Raw genomic sequence first — 20,615 nt, 5'->3', positions numbered from 1 at the left:
AAAGGGCGACAAGCGGCCCAGACAGCCGTCGGGTCATCACAGCAGGTCACTGGCCGACTAAAAATTATACGGCATTGTTCGTCGCCGGGCACAACTGACAATGTTGCAATGGTTCTGTTACAGAACATTTATATCGGAACTATTCGTCTATAAAGAAAAGGTAGTAAAACAAACGGCTGAAATCAGATCTCTCCCAATGTCACCTCTCGGCGATCATCAGCGGTAGGAACATACTTGATCTCCTCGGAGACGTCGAATCGTGCGAGGAAGACCCGCTCGGCGAGCACTGCGGACAGGTCGGAGCCCTCCAGACAGTCGAGCACGTCCGCCAGAACGTCCAGGCTCTGAGGGAGACGACGAGATGTGTGAGTCAGATGTGGGAAACGGGTCATCAGTTGCATGACTGAATGATCTGACGGATACTGTGTACGGCTGACCATGATAGACTAAAGCTGTGAGTACGACTAAGTTAACATGGAAGAAGAATTAGCATACGCTATCGCAATTATGCGAGTAATATTTTGTTTAAACTCATAAAGTGGTCCTAAAACCACTACCTTAACGGCCAGCATACCCTACCTAACCTTCTTGCAACGCCCACACCCACTCCACTTCCCGCCCCCCCCCCCTCTCCACTCACCCGGAGCGCGGCATCCCGGACCGAGTCGACCGGACTGCGCAGAGCGTCCAGCAGCACCTGCACCTCGGCTCTGCCGGCCACCGCGCAGCCCTCCTCGCCGGCGGCGGCCGCTGCCAGCTCCAGCAGGGCGCCGCACGCCTTCTGCTGCACGCGGCCCGACGCCGTGCCTGCCGTGGTGACGGCGGTGGTGGTGACCGAGAGAGGCGGCGGCGGCGTGACTTCGGAGGCCAGCCGGCGGCCGTGCACGGCTGGAGGACGGGGAGGAGGGAGAGGGGGGAAGGCGGCGAGAGGGCGGAAAGCTGGTCAGGACGGGCGGAGACGGACAGACTAGAGACGAGCGTGGAGCATATAAAAAAAAAAACATAGAGACGCCAGGTTGGAGTGGTGAAAATGCGGTGGTGCGACGGAGCGGGGGTCATGGATGATTTGATGCTTAATCTCGACAACCAGTTAGACGTGAGCTAGCATCATCTGGGATATTTTTACTTTATTTTTACTTTACCAGTAAAACGCCTTTTGGGCGAAGAACGAGCGAGCGAGATAGTGAGCCCTGCACGTGCGGAAGGGCGAGAGGGTACTTCCAACGAGCTTGTGCAAAGCACCCTTCTAACCGGTCGCTAGCGGTGTGCCAAATTTGAACGCAATTGGCCCAGCCGTTCCTGAGATCTGGAGGCGGCATTCTGCACGTGCGCACGTGCAAACGGGTTCCAAAATGACTTTTGCGCGGCACCCTACTAACCGGTCCCCAACCGTGTATCAAATTTGAGCGCAATCGGCCCAGCCGTTCTCGAGATCTGGAAACGCCCCCTGCACGTGCGCACGTGCAGTAGCGCCCTAACCGCAACACATGGGAATGCATTGCCTGGTGGGTGCCTACCTGTATGCCAAGTTTCAGCGAAATCGCCCCAGTAATTACTGAGTTATTAAAATGGGAACAAATTTGACACCTCTTATTGTTGTATTTTGCACGTGCACTGGGGGTGACCCACATGCATCGAGAGTATCCTATTTTTGGTAGAAGAGATGCTGCTACCCTACAAAAATTACCGCAAGTCAATCGCCCAAGCGGCTGCTGAGATATGAGCCTCTCAAAATCATTACTTTTGCAAAACAGCTTGAACACCCTTGACTTTTCACGTGGCACGTGCCACGACGGTCACTGAGATGTATCAAAAGGAGTCAATTACGGGGTAGAAGGGATGGGGCTACCCAACAAAAAAGACCGCAGGCCAATCGGTCCAGCGGTTGCTGAGATATAAGCCTCTCAAAAGCGTTACAGGCCGGGCCGGGCCGGGCCGGGCCGCTCATACTGAGATTTTTTCGTTATATTGAAAAGACTCACTTCGCTCGCTGCGCTCGCTCGCTCGTAATTATTTTTACTTGATGTGGTAAGATGTTACGTCATGCAGACAGTCAAAAAACGTCTGTCGTCTTGAAGTCCAGGCAAAGTTAGAACTTGCACAAAAATTAAAATTTTATTTCCTAAGTTATCTTACATCCTGGACACTTTAACCCGCGAGAACAACAATTATGGATCGCATCACGAGAACCTTCCGAGTCAGTGGCTTCGTGACCGGTTGGACCGCCACTTTATCCCACCCAACCTGACCTGACAAGTGACATGACCTACCGATGATGCGCAGGACAAGCCTGTCGAGCGCCTCTCGCGGCAGCAGGGACGGGTCCAGCAGGTCACCATCGCCACGCAGCTGGGCGTGCATCTCCACCAGCTGTCCAGAGGGGAGACGAGACAGCGTCAGACTTAGGTGAACGGGACACTTGTCACTTACGAGTTGTCTCGTGAACGGGATACGCGCGGATAAACGGGTGAAACAAACAAGGGCGCAAGCTATCAGCCAGCTGTAAGAAGAAAACAAGAGAAATCGACCTAGGCCATCATGGCATAACTGAAATAGTGACAAGCATAAGAATATCCGTTCTTAGTTCGTAGAGCCATTAGTACGATGAGTTTGCCTGTCAATTATGTGTTCTGTAGCTGTCCCTATCCCTCCACCGCTCCTCACCTTGAGTCCCTTGATCATCACGTCCTCGTTCTCGGTGTCCGTCTCCAGCACATGGCGCAGCAGCGGGAAGCAGACGATGAAGGCGGGCGCGCTGAGCGGCGAGCCGTCCCCGGCCGAGCAGCGGTCGTACAGCGCCAGCACCACCCGCCGGTAGACGGCCGACGCCGGCCGCTCGGCCTCCCAGCCGGCGTCCGTGGCGCACTGCGGCGCGCACAGGCGCAGCGTCACGCGCGCCACCGTCTCAGCTGCCGGGAGAGAGGAGGGGGAATGTGAGGGACGCACTGCGGCGAGCACAGGCGCAGCGTCACGCGCGCCACCGTCTCAGCTGCCGGGAGAGGGGAGGGACGGTGAGGGGGACGCACTGCGGCGCGCACAGGCGCAGCGTCACGCGCGCCACCGTCTCAGCTGCCGGCGGAGAGGGGGGGGGCTGTGAGGGACACACTGCGGCGCGCACAGGCGCAGCGTCACGCGCGCCACCGTCTCCGCTGCCAGGGGAGAGGGAGGGACGGTGAGGGGGACGTGCATTGGTGTGGACGGGGACGGCAGAGGTCAGTGCGGTGCGCTGTTGAGAGGAAACGTAAATATGGATGAAATTATGAAGCTGCAAAGAAATCGGGTATAGAATGCCGTCACCGAAACAGCTGGGCTTCAAGACCTAAATAATAATAAAAAAAAAACACATCAAAGTAGGCACAATCTCTTCGCCACGAAAACCGTCTGACTCCCGGCTTCAAAGTTCGCTACATCTACCAAGCCGCCCCACCATCCCTCTCGCCAGCTCTCCTGCCCAGATCAGCCCTCCGCCGACATCCCGTCACCCACCGAGTACGTGGTCCTCCTTGGCGAAGGCCAGTCGGACGAGCCGCAGCCAGAGCTGGCTGGTGACCGGCGCCGCCAGAGCTGACTGCAGGGAGGCCAGCAGCGCCGGCACCAGCTCTGTGTATTGCTGCTGCAGGGCCGCCGGGTCGCCGCCAACCGCCCCTCGCAGCAGGGAGGCGGCCACGCTGAACTGGCTGTCCACCTGGTGACGGGAGCGGGGAGGTCAGAACGGGTGACAGAGAGGTCACAGCGGGTACTGGAGGTCAGAACGGGTACTAGAGGTCGCAGAGGGTACTAGGGGTCACAACGGGTACGTGAGAGGTCAGAGCGGATACTGGGGAGGTCACAGCACAAAAGACGTGTAGGTATCCTGGAGAGGCCGTAGCGGGCACCGAAGGAGTCACAACGCGCACCTCAGGGACACGCCGCAGGAACACGATGGTGCAGATCAGAGACAAAAACAAGGACACAGCACACACGGAACACCGACAGAAACAGACGTCAGGCTGTGAACAAAAGCGGTCACCGACTGACCACCGGACACTCCGAACCGGTGTCCGTCAATCAGCCCACCGGAACGCTCACCTCTGCAACACGGCTCCGGATCTTGCTCTCCTTCTCTAGCTGTTGGGCCACCGCCTCCTTCTGCTTGGGCGTCAGCTTCTCGGGCCCTGCGCGGCCCTCGCGAGCCCGTTTCGCCTCCAACTCCTTACGAAGCGCAATCTCCTCCATCTGCTCCTTGTACGAGTACAGCTTGCTCTCACGCGCAATGTTACCTGACTGCACCTCCTTGGCGCTATGGGAAGACAGGAGGCCGGGAGTCAGACGCACGGCGAGGAAGAAGCGACAAAGGACGGCAGAAGAGTGTCCTTAGTGCATTGCTACTTGCTAGTACATTGGGAAAACACAGCTCACCTGTCTTTGACGCTGGTGTCGTACAGCGTCCCCTCGGGCGTGCGATAGATGTTGAACTCCTCCAGTGTGACGGCCATCAGGCGCTCGTCGCGCAGTCGGCTCAGCACGAACTGCGATACGTCCGGCAGCAGCACGTCGCCGGCCAGCGTCGTCAGCGTCGAGAACGCCGCCTCCCACGTCTGGCGGCACCGACGACCGACAGTCAGCGGGGAGTCAGCTGGGTGACCCGAGTCCGGGGCACAGGTTGACGCGCGCGCAGTGCGACGGCCGCGGAATGACAACTATTTTACAGAATGAATTGATTCCCGCTCCGACTCCATCGGCTCGTTGGTCTAGGGGTATGATTCTCGCTTCGGGTGCGAGAGGTCCCGGGTTCAAATCCCGGACGAGCCCAATCGTTCTTTTTCTCATCGCTGTCTGCACCAGCTGCAGCCTATTCGGCAATGCAACAGCATCCCCCCCCCCCGAACTCCCGTACCCAATTATTATTATGCAAGTAAATTAAACGCGACTCATCAAAACAATAGAAATAAGCCCATCGACTCTTAAATTTAAACATGTTCAATCATTCATTCATTCATTCAATCATTCATTCAATCATTCATTCAATCATTCAATCATTCATTCATTCATTCATTCATTCAATCATTCATTCATTCAATCATTCATTCATTCATTCATTCATTCATTCATTCATTCATTCATTCATTGACTCATTCACCCATCCGTTCATTCATTTATTCATTCATCCGTTCATTCATTCATTCATTCATTCATTCATTCATTTATTCATTCATTCATTCATTCATTCATTCAGCGCCTCGAAGTCCGGGTATCCCGCATCAGCTGACTGTGCTGTTGCGATGCGAACGTACCGGCGTGGGTTGATAGTCGTCGGTGAACAGTTTGACTAGATTGGTCTGACGGTGACGGATGAACTCGGCCGGCTCCAGGCCCATCTTGGTGACGATCCGACACCACAGGTCCGGGTGGTCGGCCGCTGGAGGTCACGCAGAGGTCAAGGGGTCAGACGGGTGGGTCAGGTCACAGACAGACCACCGGCAGGGTAATCTTACTTCAAGTTACTCTCAAACATGGAGAGGAAGCATATGAGAGGCACACGAGCGGGACTCACCGAGTGCGGGGTGGTGGGCCGGCTGGAGCAGTCGCAGCGCCAACATCTCGGCCTCTGCCGGCTGCACGGCCTTGTCGGAGCACACAGACGCCAGGCAGTAGGCCACCAGGTCGGAGGTCAGGTCGGTCGGCTCGCGGTCCGCCGACGACCGCTGAAACAAAGCCAGGACAGACCAGGTCAGATCCGGTCAGCGGGGTATTTGTAAAAGCGATTTTTTTCAGTGAGTGGCACTGACAGATCACAGACTACACAGAGCTACATAACTATTCAATGCATTTTTGCAATTAGTATTTTGGGACACATCTTTTGAGCGCACTTCCATTGTCATCAATCAGTTCCTGCCCCACCCCCCCCCCCCCCCACCCCCGGCGATGATCAGACTAAGGACAACTTTCACACTTCAAATCTTCCACTCCCTTGATTTGGTGGCTCATGAAATGAGGGCCTCTTGCCTTTCCTCACCGCAAAGTTGCTCACCACCTTTTGGGGGGCTTCTACATAAGTGTTACCAGAATGCTTGGCCCCGCAATCCGTAGAAGCCCTCAAGACGGTGGTGAGCAGCTTCACAAGCGAAGTATCTTTATGCAGCGAGGTCAACCGAGCGAAGGCATTCAGGCGCGAACATCATCCTGAATTTGAGAATTGTTTGGATTTTTTTTCAAAGACAAGGTGCTCGGGAAAATATTATACAATGCCAATGATGATCTATATTGTTATGTGTTCATTTGTCTTTCCCCTCAGTCAGTGCCGCTTACTTTTTAATAAAAAAGTAGTCTTGTTCTGGTGCCTCGATATTTTTGGACACACCATTTACTCACATATCGAAGCTTCTCTCCCCGACCGGATCCCAGCCTGACATATCAATGTGTGCAGAGCCACAAATCACTCTTGCATTGCTGCAAGTGCAAGCCAAAACCAACGGGCTCGTCCGGGATTTGAACCCGGGACCTCTCGCACCCAAAGCGAGAATCATACCCCTAGACCAACGAGCCGAGACCCCGTTTCCGAAGTTGGACTGATCGGAATGGAGCGCGCTTTACGATTGCTTGCGAATTGAGTGACGCGCCAAGCATATTGCAAATTGCAGGCGCAGCGGTGCACGACTGCAGAATCATGAGCCGTATTAAGCCAAAAGTGACACAGGCAGATCTGGGGGAAGGGTGTTTTGGGCCTGCCTCTCCCATGCAGCCCCCGAAATCGATGATGAACATTTATTGTTTTGTGAAAACGTCATGATCACAGCGTTTATTACGAATAGTTTGCTTAAACTGCTCAGCATAGCCAAAGAAATCGAAATTCCAGGATTTTTCCTGATTTGGAGAAGCTTTTTTGGGGATATATTGATAGGTACATCCATAAGCGTCGCCACGGGGGGGGGCAAGCGGGGCAGCTTGCCCCCCCCCCCCAACCTCGGACCGGGCACCCCCTGAGATCGATACAGATCCGATGAGATTTTGGAGTCGGGAAAAAATAGGGGTACCTTTCTGAGAATGTCTGTAAGATCAGACTCGGTTGGAGCGTGCAGTTCAAACCAAAGTCAGAGTCGCAGTCCCCAAAATCTTCAAGACTCCGACTCCAGACTCGGAAATGTCAATGCTGTGATTCATTCCATGTTCTTAGTTGGTTCTTTATTACATTTTATAGCTGATTTTCATAAGTTTTGGAGTGCTGACACATAATTTTCGTTCAAAGCGTGACACGAAATCTATGGGGCCTTTCTCGACTCGTCAAATGTCTGCGACAGGCTCAAGTACCGTTCAAGTGCCGCAGGGCTCATGAGCTTGCTTTCCACACAGGCTCCTAAGGAGCTCCACTGATGTCTAAAAAGCTTTCAGAGGGCCCAAACCGGCCACTGAGAGTCCCACTGGTGTCCATGTTCTCTGAGGGCCCATACAGGGATCTTTTAGGACCTTATACATACGTAGACCTCTGAAGGGCCACACGAATCTTTTAGGATGCCTTCGAAAATTTATGAGAACCTTAACTGGCCTCTGACAGTTCAGCCGAACTTTTGAAGCGACAGACTTTGCTAACCCCAAGCCGGCATCTGATGGGCCGCAACACATGCTTCTTATGTCCTTACATAGGGTCCTTAGGGATTCAACACAGACCCCAACGGTTCACAGTTATCCGAGGGCTCTAGGCTCACTCTGGGCCTAGTCTCTTAGCGCCCGCCGCCCACACTGGCTTCTGAGGGCCCCACCTTGGGCTCGGAAAGCCGTAAAGCACCACATACACGTAAATATTTGGGGTGACCCACGCCGATCTCCGGGAACCTAAGCAGGCTTCTGAGAGTCCACACTGACCCTGAGTGGCTTGAGATGGCCTGGAAGTCCAAAGCCTATCTCTAAGGGATCCATTGCCGCTATGCCGTGCGTAACTTTTGGCTCCGTTTAACATTTTTGTTCACGTTTGCAGCGCTTCCCTTCACACGAAAAACAAGAAACTTTTTGTTCGCACTCGAGTGAACAAAACACTTCCTTCCACTGGAGCAAAGATGAATTACCAACTAATTTACTTCCGATTCACACTTCCGACATTCGCTCTCAGTCTCCGCCGAATGCCCAACTTAGCTACAATCGGCGGCTGGGATAAGCCCTATGCATTTCACGTAAAACCTCTGCATGCATGCGTGAATGGAGGTTTTAGCAGGGTGATCCGATTAAATGGGGCGTTTTTCACCTTTTTCTGGGTAATGATCATGAGTGACGAGAGTCTGCACAGGGGCCCTCTGCAGTGCGTCGTCTTTTGCAGCCACTGTAATTCTACCCAGGGGTGCGGAGCCGGAGCCGGAACTGGAGCCGGCACATTTTGCCCGGAGCCGGAGCCGGAGCCGTGAAACAATATAGCCCGGAGCCGGAGCTGGAGCCGGAGCCGTCAAAAAAGGGGGCGATTCCGGCTCCTTTTTTTAAGAGCAAAAATTATTGACCTAGTTCGGTTTGACAGTTCATGGCAGTAAAACATGCGGTATTCAAAATATGAAAATAGCCCTGTTATGCAAATACAGAAGCAACTTGCACCAATCCCATCGTCTATTTTCTTCGACCCGTATTTAACTGTATAGGGGACGTACTGAGCATTTGGAGCCGGAGCCGGAGCCGGAGCCGCCATGGCATTTCACCCGGAGCCGGAGCCGGAACCGATTTTTTTTTCTCCGGAGCCGGAGCCGGAGCCGTCTGAAATTCCCACGGCTGCGCATCCACGAATTTCTACCGGTCGTTTTTGTCCACAAATTTCAAAATTTCGATTTTTTTCTGTAAAAACATACATGTCATAGCTAGAAGGAAAACTTTGTCACCATCGGATTCCTCGCACCATTGCGCGTCGAATGATATGCAAAATGAGTGAGTAGCGACTGGGGAAAGGCAAGATTTCACACAAAAGTTGATTTTGCCCCCCCCCCAACCGAAAATCTCTGGCGACGCCTATGGGTACATCCCTCGCAGCATCCGAGGCCACGATTCTGGATCCGCCAGTGGAAAGTGATGAGCCTGCAGTGGCGGATCCAGGGGGCAAAATAGGCATTTGCCCCTACCCTCCAAACGGCATAATTTTAACATTACGCGGCACGCCTATGGACGATGCATGTAAAGAATCGATAAATTGTTATGGTCCCCCCCCAAAAAAAAAAAAACTCTGAGCTGGATCCGCCTCTGTGAGCCTGCAGCCGGTCATTTGTTCCTGAGGCCGAATTAGCTCCATGCATTGCAGAAGGCGGTCTGGGTCGACCGTTTGTCATCGTTGGCTTATCCCAGGAATTGTCCAGTCGCAGCTCACGGGCCTGTCCTCGCTCGCGGGGAGACTGCCTGGATGGGTAGACTGTACCTGTTCCCGCTGGCATCAATTTACTGCAGTGGTTTAGGTGACCACCAGCGTGGCCCGCGTGGGCCCTGTTTTTTGCCGCATCTGCGCAAGAAATGTTATTGTTTTGAACGAAAAGCGAGCCGAGGGACATGGGACGGAGTGAGTAATGTATTTTCTTTAATATTTTGGTATGTATGCTTTTGTTTATGATTAGATGATGTTTTTGCCGGTAAATGTCAAGTTTACGTCCTAAGCACATTTCAATGATATTTCTTTCATAATCTTACATATTTTGACATGCTGAATCCAAAAATCATACTTACATGTCTCGCAAGAACAAAATTATCACCAATACACTAAGCAATTACACCTTCCCACAACACACGATCAAAACAAATCGAGAGGAAATTGAAAGTGTCCAGCGTTGCCATTTGTGAAAAATATTTTGTCTTTTTTTAATGTCGAGAAATAAAAACATTCAATATATTATAAAAATAGATAGGAAATATGTAAAAAATATTTATTTAAAAAGAAATATTATTATTAGAAATAGAATAGCAAAACAACAAAGGGGAAATGTTGGGAACCGGGGTTATTGGGTGGGGAGGGTTAGAAAAACAGGGAAATGTTGGGGATCGGGGTTCATGGGTGGGGGAGAGAAAAAATGAAAATGACGTCATAGGGAAATGTCGGGAACCGGGGTTTGTGGGGAGGGGATGGAGAAAAATACGATAAGAATGGTTACAATATTTGGGAAATTTTAGGAATCGGGGTTCTTGCCTCAAATCTAATTGTTACCTAACCTAACCTTACCTGACTTGACCTAACCTAACCTAACCTAACCTAACCTAACCTAACCTAACCTAACCTAACCTAACCTAACCTAACCTAACCTAACCTAACCTACTGATTTTTGCCTACCGGGGATAAGGAAAAAGTTGCTTGCAGGAATAGATTGCAGGCAAGAGTAAATCAAATATTTTTAGGTTAAGTGGTTATGTATCTGGCTTCAGGCCGAAAGGCAAGAGTAAATCAAATATTTTTAGGTTAAGTGGTCATGCATCAGGCTTCAGGCCTTCGGCCTGAAGCCAGATACATAACCACTTAACCTAAAAATATTTGATTTACTCTTGCCTGTAATCTCTCCTAAGGCATTGCCTTCGGCACTGCGCTGCTTCGCCGCGAGAAATATTATGACGTCATTATTCACAGTTGAATAGCAACTGTTAGATATCATTCTTGATTTTGGCCAACTTTGCACAAGTAATCGCCCCCCAGTTCTCAGGATTTTCCTTTCCTCCCCCCCCCCCCCCAGCCAATAACCCCGGTTCCCAACATTTCCCCTTTGTTGTTTTGCTATTCTATTTCTAATAATAATATTTCTTTTTAAATAAATATTTTTTACATATTTCCTATTTATTTTTATAATATATTGAATGTTTTTATTTCTCGACATTAAAAAAGGACAAAATATTTTTCACAAATGGCAAGGCTGGACACTTTCAATTTCCTCTCGATTTGTTTTGATCGTGTGTTGTGGGAAGGTGTAATTGCTTAGTGTATTGGTGATAATTTTGTTCTTGCGAGACATGTAAGTATGATTTTTGGATTCAGCACGTCAAAATACGTAGGAATGTGAAACAATTATCATTGATATGTGCTTAGGACGTAAACTTGACATATACCTTTTTGCCTAAGTTTGTTATGTTGAAGAGTGAACAAAAACATTCTAGTCAGATATTATAGTCAGTTATCAGTTGGTTGCGAATGTGGCGCAGGAATGTTGAGGAAACGAGGGTTATAATACCGTGTTGTGTCTTTTCAGTTTTTTACGTGGCATTGCGGATCTGGATGAATATACTGAATTAAAAGGAAAACTGATGTCCTATCCACATGCTGCTACAGTAAAAAATCCCCCAATCCGAACAAAACCAGATGAACGTTGGGACCAATTTCTGAACCTGTAGGTAGTTAGATGACCCGAACTAACAATCTATACACCGAGTCGAACTTTATTTGCCTCATATTATTTCAGTTCTTCCAACGACCTATAAACCTGTACCTGTAGTGTTTACTTTTCTTTTATTTTTTGTTTGAAACTGCTTTGAAATGGATGAAAGTAAGAAGATGGAAGGTCTGGAAGGTGAAACGAAGGAAGGTGGTGCAGCACTGCTCGCTAGAAGGAGTGGGAGAAAGGTCACATTAAATCCGAAAGGTGCCGCATACCAGTTAGAAACCAAGGAGAAGAGCTATAATGTTCTTCTAAAGGAATTGAAGAAGACAGGAGCTGAACTGTTGGAAGAAGATGTGTCCGAAAGGGTCAAGGCAGATGAAGTTTTCCACAAAACAGTGACAAAGAAGGTGAGACAGTGGCTTCATGGATATGTGACGCTCATGCAAACAGCTATCGATTTGCAAGCTCTACTTCCTGCAGACAGAAAGGAGGAGCATCTGTCAAGCCACGCAGAAATAGGGGTACAGTTGAACCAGATGAAAGAGGGTGTGGATGCTTTGCAAAAGGAACTTGCTTTGACTGATCATGAAACAAAGCTTGAAGGCTCTGTGGCAGGAGCTAGTACGACATCAAGTTCAATGAGAGCAAACCTCATGATGCTGCGTCTCCAGGATGAGAGAAAGAAGGCAGAAGTGAAGGCGCAACTGATGGCCGTGAAGAAAAGACAAGAACTTCTGAAGGAAAGACAGGATCTGGAGCTGAGAGAAAAGGAGTTGGAGTTACAAGTGCAGCTTGACATTCAAAACGCACAAGAGGATATCAGCGAAAAGTTTGAACAAGAACTTCTGAATGAAGATGGGCCAGATGAGTATCAAAAGGACACACAAGTGAAGACAAATGTGAAAACACAAGAGAAGAACTCAGATGGCAATGCTCAGGCCGAAGGAATTTTGACAGGACTGGCACATATCATATCAAAGTCACAGAACCAGCTGCCTGTTCTTGAACCTGAGGTATTTAAGGGTGACGTTGAGCAGTTCGCAATGTGGCTCAAGTCATTTGAATGTTACATTGAGTCAAGGACTACTGAGAGCACAGAAAGACTGCACTATCTTGCAACCTACACAGGTGGAAGTGCTAAACGTGCAATTCAAGGACTTCTCCAGTTGAGAAGTGTGGATGCCTACTCTAAGGCAAAGCAGAAACTGATTGAAAGGTATGGAAACGACTTTGTCACAGCAAATGCCTATAGGCAGCGGCTCCACAGCTGGCCACATGTTCGGCCTGGAGATGGCAAGGCCCTTCGTGAGCTGGCAGATTTCCTGGAAGGTTGTCTGGTGGCAGCTCAGACAGTACCAGGACTCAACAATCTTGGGAACATCGATGATATTACCCAGCTGCTGAAAAGACTTCCACGATATCTTGTAGATCGCTGGAGGAGGGTTGTAGATGAGCACATCTATGAACGCGACAAGTCAGAGTACCCAGGCTTAGAAGTGTTTGTCAACTTCTTGACCAAAGAGGCTCGAGTCGCCTGTGGACCAGTATCGCTGGAGACAGACCAAGACAAACTGAAGAAAACAAGAGACAGAGCTGGAGCATTCGCTTCTTCGACTGGTGCAGTAGCTGAAAGGAAGTCGGACAGGAATTTCAGAAGAACTGATCCCAGCTACCAAGCAACCAGCAGTAGCCAATCAGCTCCTGACAGCTACAGGTGGAAGTGTGTCCTGTGCGTAGAGAGGCATCCACTGGACTCATGTGAGGTCTTCGCAAAGATGTCCCTGCCAGAGAAGCATGTTGTGATTCGCAAGCATGGAGTGTGTCGTGGCTGCCTGCGTATAGGCCACATCTGGAAGGAGTGCAAGAGGAGAAGAGAATGTGGAAAGTGTCACGGTGCTCACCCGACACTCCTACATGATGATGATTTCAGGTCATCAAGAGGGACTCCCGGACGATCGGTGTCAGTCGAAACACAAACGGCTACAACACTGAAAACTGAAATCAGATCACCGCCCAGCGATGCAGATGATGGAACCCCATGTTTTCATTCACTGATCGTGCCTGTACTGGTCCATCACCGGACAACACCGGAGCACAAGGAAATGGTTTACGCCATTCTGGATCCACAGTCTGATGGGACGTTCATAACTGAGAGCGTCTGCGACAAGATCAAAGCACCCGGAGTGGAAACTTCTCTGGAATTGAGTACGATTACTGGGAAAACCGAGGTGAAGGCGAAAGCAGTAACGGGACTGGTCATCGAAGCGCTGGACTCCAGCAGTGAGATCAGCCTCCCCACAACGTACACCCGTGAAGACATGCCTGTAGATCGACAACTGATCCCAAGGCGTGAGACAGCAGCAAACTGGTCTCATCTGAGAGAAGTAGCTGAGAGTTTGCCTCCCTACTACCCGGAGGCGTCGATTGGTCTACTCATTGGCTTGAACTGCAGCAAGGCCATCAAGCCTCAGGACATCGTGACAGGAGACGACAACGCGCCGTGGGCAGTCCGCACAGCGATGGGCTGGGGTGTCGTTGGCCTCGCTCGCGGCAACAGAACGTGCTGTTTTGCATCGTGCGATGGTGCGGCGAGTAGGCAGTGTCACTTCACGCTGAGGACCCGAGCGAGGGAAGTCGGGCCGTCACATTTGATTGAAATGTTGGAGACAGGGTTTCAGGACCAACCTCAAGAGAGGAAAATCTCACAACAAGACAAGAGATTTGTGGATCTAATGGAGACACAGATGCATGCCACAGAAGATGGTCACATGGAAGCGCCACTTCCACTGAAGGACCCAGAGGTTGTGCTGCCAGACAATAAGAAACTTGCAATGCAAAGGCTGCAAGGGTTGAAGAAGAGATTTGAAAGGGATCCAGGATTTCAGGCAGAATACAACACATTCATGACAGAAATGCTGGAGACCGGAGTCGCTGAGCCTGTGCCTGAAGAGGAACTTGGTGGAGCCGGCAGCAATGGAGTGTGGTACCTGCCGCACCATGGGGTCCGTCACCCTCGTAAACAAAAGATCAGGGTGGTCTTTGACTGCAGCTGTGAATTCGATGGACGGAGCCTAAACAGTGAGCTCATGCAGGGACCGGACATGGCCAATAACCTCTGCGGCATCTTGACTCGATTCCGTAAGCTCCCCGTGGCTCTCACTTGTGACATCAGAGGGATGTTTAACCAAGTGAAAGTGAACCAAGAACATCGGAACCTGCTACGCTTCCTCTGGTGGAAGGATGGAAACCTGCAGGAAGAACCGACAGAGTTCAGAATGACTACGCATCTGTTCGGGGCAACATCGTCCCCATCTTGTGCGATGTTCGCGCTGAATAAGACAGCTGAGCTCTATGAAGAAGAGTGTGGCCCAGAAGCTGCAGCCTTCGTGCGCCACGATTTCTATGTGGACGACGGATTGATCTCAACTCCGGACAAGACGTCGGCGTGTGACCTGGCTGGAAGAGCAACAATTTTGTGTTTCAAAGGTGGTTTCCAGTTGCACCAATTCACCTCGAACGAGCCGGATGTCATCGCCAGCATCCCCGAAGAAAATCGATCGAAGAATCTTCAGAACAAGGACGTCGTGGACGAGTACAAACCAGTGGAACAGGCTCTTGGACTTTCGTGGAACATTCAAGATGACACGCTCCTTTTGACAGGAGACCTGCCCGACAGACCAGTGACTCGACGAGGGATTTTGTCTACCGTCAGTTCCCTATACGACCCCCTGGGGTTGGTGTGTCCCTTCACGTTGCAGGGAAAGCAGATACTGAAGCGACTCTGTTGTGATGGCGGTGGATGGGATGAGCCGGTACATGAAGAGTGCTGGCTTGATTGGAAAGCAGACCTGGCTACACTTTCCACTTTTGCAGTGCCCAGGTGCTACGTTCCATCCTCATGTCTGGTGGAGTCCTACGAGCTGCACAACTTCTCAGACGCCAGCCTAGAGGGGCTCGGGGCCTGCAGCTATCTGCGAATGAAGACTACCGATGGACAGCTCTATTCGTCACTGGTGCTGGGGAAAGCCAGAGTAACGCCGAAACGCGTGACGACTGTTCCAAGGCTGGAGCTGGCAGCGGCACTTCTTTCGACAAAAACCAGCCAGTTCCTGAAGCAAGAGCTGAATATTCCGAACCTGAGAGAATACTTCTGGTGTGACAGCAAGGTAGTATTGGGTTATATCGGAAACGAAGACAAACGTTTCCACGTCTTCGTGGCGAATCGTGTACAGCAAATTCGCCAGTACACATCACCTGATCAGTGGGGATTCGTATCCTCTGAAGTCAATCCAGCAGACTACGCTTCCCGCGGCCAGAGGGCGTCTGACCTGAAGAAGAACGACATCTGGTGGAAGGGACCCGAGTTCCTTAGGAAACAGGACGAGGAGAGGACGCCTAGTACGTTCGAAGTCCCTGATGACGACCCAGAGGTAAAGAAGATGACGACGCTTGCAACTGCTGCTTCCGTTGCACAACAGTTTGCGAGTCTGAAGGAGCGGCTGCTGTACTTCTCTGATTGGTTCAGAGCTCGTAGAGCTGTTGCCCTCTGCATCAAGTTTGTGAGACGTCTCCGACATCGGATCAAATCGAAGACGACGAAACCAGAAGGAGATGAATCCGAGGAGGGCTTGTGTGCTGAAGATCTGCTGAACGCAGAAAAGTTGATCCTTCGACAGGTCCAGAAAGAAGACTTCAATGAGGACGTGGCTGCCCTTTCAGCTGATGGAGAGCGATCTGGTGACCCCCGAAGAAAGAGAACCGTTGGCAGCCTGCGAGGACTAGATCCTTTCGTGGATCAGGATGGGCTACTTCGAGTAGGAGGACGTGCTCGAAAGAGCAGCTTATCAATGGAGCTAGCTCACCCGATCATACTACCGAAACGAGGACACATTACAGATCTGATTGTTCGTGAGTGCCATGAGCGAACTCACCACAGTGGAAGAGAGATGACTCTGAATGAAGTCAGACAAAGAGGTTTCTGGATCGTGCAGGGAAGATCGGCAGTTGTGAGGATCATCCTCAGCTGCGTGAAGTGCAAGAGGTTACGTGGAAATCCCTGCACTCAGAAGATGGGAGACCTGCCTATGGAGCGTTTGGAGGCGACGGAACCTTTTGAAAACAGTGGAGTGGATGCGTTTGGCCCATTCTTTGTAAAGGAGCGAAGAAGCGAAGTCAAACGGTGGATACTGCTCTTCACTTGCCTGAGTTGTCGTGGGATCCACCTGGAAACTGTCAACAGCATGACAGCAGACGCCTTTCTGAACGCATATAGACGATTTGTGTGTCGCCGTGGCCCTGTGAGAAAGCTGTTCTGTGATAACGGCACAAACTTTATTGGCGGCAAAAGCACATTGGAAGCAGCCATGATGGAGATGGAGAAGGGGAAGATCAGGCGAGAGCTGCTGAAGGATCAATGTGATTTCATTGAGTTTTCCTTCAACGTCCCGTACGCGAGCCACATGGGCGGCTCATGGGAAAGGCTCATCAGGTCGACAAGAACAGCATTGACTAGTATCCTGGACGGACACAGTCATCATCTGGACGACGAGCTGTTCCGGACGTTTGTCGCGGAAGCCGAGAACGTCGTCAATAGTCGGCCCATTTCTGTTTGTAGCATGACTAACACTGATAGCGTAGAACCTATCACTCCAGCACAGCTACTCACATGTAAATCCAAGGTCCTTCTTCCTCCACCTGGTGTCTTCTGCCGTGAAGACGTCTACGCCCGTCGAAGATGGCGGCGCGTACAACATCTGGCGGACGTATTCTGGTCGCGATGGCAGCACGAGTACGTCCCCACTATGCAGGAGCGACGGAGATGGATCGACAAGGAGCCTAACATGAAGGTCGACGACCTCGTCGCTGTGGCCGATGACAGTCTTCCGCGCTCTCAGTGGCATCTGGGACGTATAGTGACCACGTACCCGAGTGCGGATGACTTGGTGCGTAAGGTGCGAGTGCGGATCGGCGCAGCCGAATACGACAGGCCAGTGCATCGTCTGGTCATGATCATGAGGGCGCACGACGGAGATTCCCGGTCGGGGAGCCTCTGAACGCCTGGTGAGCGGACGACGAACTAGAGGTGCTTGGCGTAGGATTAGCGGTCCACATGCCGTGAAAGGACAGCTGTGAGAAGTGTAAGATGCATTGAGACCGTAGTCTATAAGGACTTGATCCTTGGAACAACTTCTGTTTCATGGTCTCATACTTGTTCGTGTAATCGACGTATCTGTTAGTGTTATCCGAAGAGAAAATTCTGTTGAATTTTGGGGAGCCATGTTCCCGCTGGCATCAATTTACTGCAGTGGTTTAGGTGACCACCAGCGTGGCCCGCGTGGGCCCTGTTTTTTGCCGCATCTGCGCAAGAAATGTTATTGTTTTGAACGAAAAGCGAGCCGAGGGACATGGGACGGAGTGAGTAATGTATTTTCTTTAATATTTTGGTATGTATGCTTTTGTTTATGATTAGATGATGTTTTTGCCTAAGTTTGTTATGTTGAAGAGTGAACAAAAACATTCTAGTCAGATATTATAGTCAGTTATCAGTTGGTTGCGAATGTGGCGCAGGAATGTTGAGGAAACGAGGGTTATAATACCGTGTTGTGTCTTTTCAGTTTTTTACGTGGCATTGCGGATCTGGATGAATATACTGAATTAAAAGGAAAACTGATGTCCTATCCACATGCTGCTACAGTACCGCAAAACACGCGGGTACGGCGGGACAGTCTAACGTCCAGTTGGACATACATACTGCTCGGGGATCGGGGATACGGGGAGAAATACTGACTACTGAGCTGAGAAACATGCAGGACAGTATACGAGGGGCGTTCAAAAAGTTCTCGGCCCGACCATGAAGGAGCAGAGATACGACGTCGACTTATTAGACCAAAAACGTTCATTTAGTCAAATAACCAGCGTTTAGACCAAAAAAATTCGCGCAGCGCTTCGCGAGAGGCCCCTGGGTCTCCATAGCCAAGTGGGTTTTGGACACATCTGGCACGTCCAAGACGGCTGCTTTTGTCTCCTTGCCGTCAGCGAAGTTGGCACTGCTAAGCAATTTCCTTATGTTGGGGAAGAGGTGGCAACCTGAGGGTGCAAGGTACGAAGAAAAAAGTGGCTGTGACAACAACTCGAAGCCACAGCTCACTGCTTCGCTGATCGTCACCCTGCTCATGTGTGCTGGTGCGTGGTCCTGGATCAGGCGCACACTTTTAGTCAGCTTCCCTAGTCTCTCCTTGATATCTGCTGCTCGCTACTGTTATCGAAGGGAGGTGTAGCATTCATCATTAATTGTGCGCCCCTATTTTTGAAAGTTGACGAACAGAGCCCCGCCATCATCCAAAAATGCAACCACTGTCACCTTGCCGTCTGACTTTAACACGTCGCACACATTTGGTGGCCTTTACTCAGTGTGCTTCCACTTGTGCAACTCGGTCACGCCCTGAGGGTCAATGTGTGACACCCACAATCCCTCCACGGTAACAAGAAGTTCAATGAACTCTTTTGGATCTTCGATATAGGGGCCAAAATTTTGCGTTACGCCTCCTTTCGAGTTTGCCTTTCCTCTGGAGTCAGCAAACGGGGGATGCACCTTGCAGAGATCTTAAACATATTAATACGCTGTCGAAAAATGGCTTTGAGGAACCTAATAGACAACTACGCTTCTGCTGCGTTGTTTCAGACCAGAACATTCGTCATTTTTCACAAAGAAGTGCTTATTTTTCATATTTTCTTGAGTCAATGCTGTTGATGGCTGGCCACTGCGGGGGTGACCATTAATGATCTGTTGACCAAAATTGAACAGAGATGCCCACTTTTTGACGCTACTGTAAGAAAGACGAACTTCAACATGTGTTGGCACTAGCTTTTCGTGAATAACGTTTGGTGCACTTTTCTGCAATACATGAACCAAATCACTGTTCTATTCTGGGCGTCACCCATTCTGACCGGGAATAGCAAACTATGTTACGATTAATTAGCAGCCTGAACCAATCACAGGGCAGATTGGTTAATGGCTACGTAAGTGGACATCCCAATAACACATCATTGAACACACCGCGTTGCAGGCCGAAATTCCAACTCCTTCATGGTTGGGCCGAGAACTTTTTGAACGCCCCTCGTACTGAGATACAGTGGAATCCGCTAAATAAATCTACCTTCGTGACACGGTGTTTTGGATTTCTTAAACGGTTGCTTTTTAGCCGAAGTCTCTATGCTTCCATAGATAAATCCGTGAACAACTCAGGGGCCACAACAAGCGGTTGGATTTATTATCCGAGGATTTATTAAGCCGATTCTACTGTATATAAAACAGGTCCAATAGCCAGTGTGTTTCAACGTGACTTCCTACACCTATAAAATGAAATCCGGAGCGAAAGAATAGCCGCCGACGCCGCGGCTGCCGTTAGTAAGTCCTATAGCAAAATCATGTCTGGTATATCATGAAGAAAAAAAATACGGTTCCATGGCGTAAAGTGAGGGTTACTTACTGTAGTACCCCGAACCCCCATTTGAAATACGACTCTCGGGATGTCTAAAAAAAAAAACTGCCTTTATTTCGCTCCAGTAAGTAATGTCTGAATTGCCTTTCAACTGTACGAAGTGCGATAAACGCTTCAAAAGGAGAAAAGTAAAAATATGACTGCTCCAATAGAAGTATCCCGCAGTCTTCTTTCTTCCTTATGTTCAGTGGTGTCAAAAGCTAAAAAGCTAAAGATCGCCGGCAGTCAACGGTGTCAGCAGCCTCACCTAGACGTTAGCTGATGTAGTCCAGACGGCAGCCTCACCTGCACGTTAGCCGATCTGAATATGTTGTCCTGACGGCAGCCTCACCTGCACGTTGGCCGCGCTGATGTAGTCCTGATGTAGTCCTGACGGCAGCCTCACCTGCACGTTGGCCGCGCTGATGTAGTCCTGACACTGGTCCAGCAGCAGCGCCGACAGCTGGGCGCCGCCCAGAGCGGCCGACAGACGGCGCGCCGAGCCGGCCGCCGCCGAGCGCACGGAGGCCGCCGTCGGCCTGCAGAGCGCCAGCACCAGACCGCGGGCCACCGGGCCGTCCGCACCGGGCGCCCGGCCCAGTCGCTCGGCGTGCGTCAGCAGCAGCCGCTCACAGAGCTGACAGAGACACACCACGGCTGGAGGGAGAGAGAGAAATACAGTCAGCAGCCGCTCACAGAGCTGACACAGACACACCACGGCTGGGGGGAGAGAGAGAAATAACTAGTCTTTTTTTTTGAATATTTTTGGTGCCCGACTCGGGCTTTTGTCGTTAGTAGCACACATTCATACTGGGTTAGTACACTATATACACGGCAGTGGTAC

General features: G+C 50.6%; 2 protein-coding genes, 1 long non-coding RNA gene and 2 other non-coding genes across 11 annotated transcripts in view; 3 read left to right on the top strand and 2 right to left on the bottom strand.

Annotated features, from left to right (window-relative positions):
* LOC122363799 (eIF-2-alpha kinase activator GCN1-like) overlaps nucleotides 1-20,615 on the bottom strand; it is a 47,885-nt gene that overhangs the window by 15,775 nt on the left and 11,495 nt on the right. For 3 of the 7 annotated variants that reach the window (XM_043333460.1, XM_043333459.1, XM_043333461.1), the window contains exons 11-20: nucleotides 20,124-20,428; nucleotides 5,534-5,684; nucleotides 5,274-5,398; nucleotides 4,399-4,577; nucleotides 4,069-4,279; nucleotides 3,487-3,685; nucleotides 2,665-2,909; nucleotides 2,271-2,370; nucleotides 641-888; nucleotides 235-344 (exon numbers count right to left, since the gene is read on the bottom strand). In XM_043333460.1, the coding sequence (XP_043189395.1) occupies nucleotides 235-344; nucleotides 641-888; nucleotides 2,271-2,370; nucleotides 2,665-2,909; nucleotides 3,487-3,685; nucleotides 4,069-4,279; nucleotides 4,399-4,577; nucleotides 5,274-5,398; nucleotides 5,534-5,684; nucleotides 20,124-20,428 (1,873 nt within the window). The remainder of the gene's footprint in view (nucleotides 1-234; nucleotides 345-640; nucleotides 889-2,270; nucleotides 2,371-2,664; nucleotides 2,910-3,486; nucleotides 3,686-4,068; nucleotides 4,280-4,398; nucleotides 4,578-5,273; nucleotides 5,399-5,533; nucleotides 5,685-20,123; nucleotides 20,429-20,615) is intronic. The other 4 variants (XM_043333466.1, XM_043333465.1, XM_043333463.1 and 1 more) reach the window with 3 other exon arrangements.
* Nucleotides 4,720-4,791, top strand: Trnap-cgg. The gene has a single exon. It is a non-coding gene; the product is annotated as a tRNA-Pro (tRNA).
* Trnap-ugg lies at nucleotides 6,454-6,525 on the bottom strand. The gene has a single exon. It is a non-coding gene; the product is annotated as a tRNA-Pro (tRNA).
* On the top strand, nucleotides 9,370-11,214 carry LOC122363808. Its single transcript, XR_006253427.1, has 2 exons — nucleotides 9,370-9,496; nucleotides 11,163-11,214. It is a non-coding gene; the product is annotated as an uncharacterized LOC122363808 (long non-coding RNA).
* On the top strand, nucleotides 14,759-17,957 carry LOC122363800. Its single transcript, XM_043333467.1, has 2 exons — nucleotides 14,759-17,705; nucleotides 17,906-17,957. The coding sequence occupies exon 1, from the start codon at nucleotides 15,269-15,271 to the stop codon at nucleotides 17,342-17,344; it is 2,076 nt and encodes a 691-aa protein (XP_043189402.1). The 5' UTR covers nucleotides 14,759-15,268; the 3' UTR covers nucleotides 17,345-17,705; nucleotides 17,906-17,957.

This window comes from Amphibalanus amphitrite, unplaced genomic scaffold (genome assembly GCF_019059575.1).
Source record: "Amphibalanus amphitrite isolate SeventyFive unplaced genomic scaffold, NRLGWU_Aamphi_draft 000640F_arrow, whole genome shotgun sequence".
NCBI lineage: Eukaryota > Metazoa > Arthropoda > Thecostraca > Balanomorpha > Balanidae > Amphibalanus > Amphibalanus amphitrite.
The sequence above is the reverse complement of the archived record's forward strand: the minus strand, read 5'-3'. Positions and strand labels throughout refer to the sequence as shown.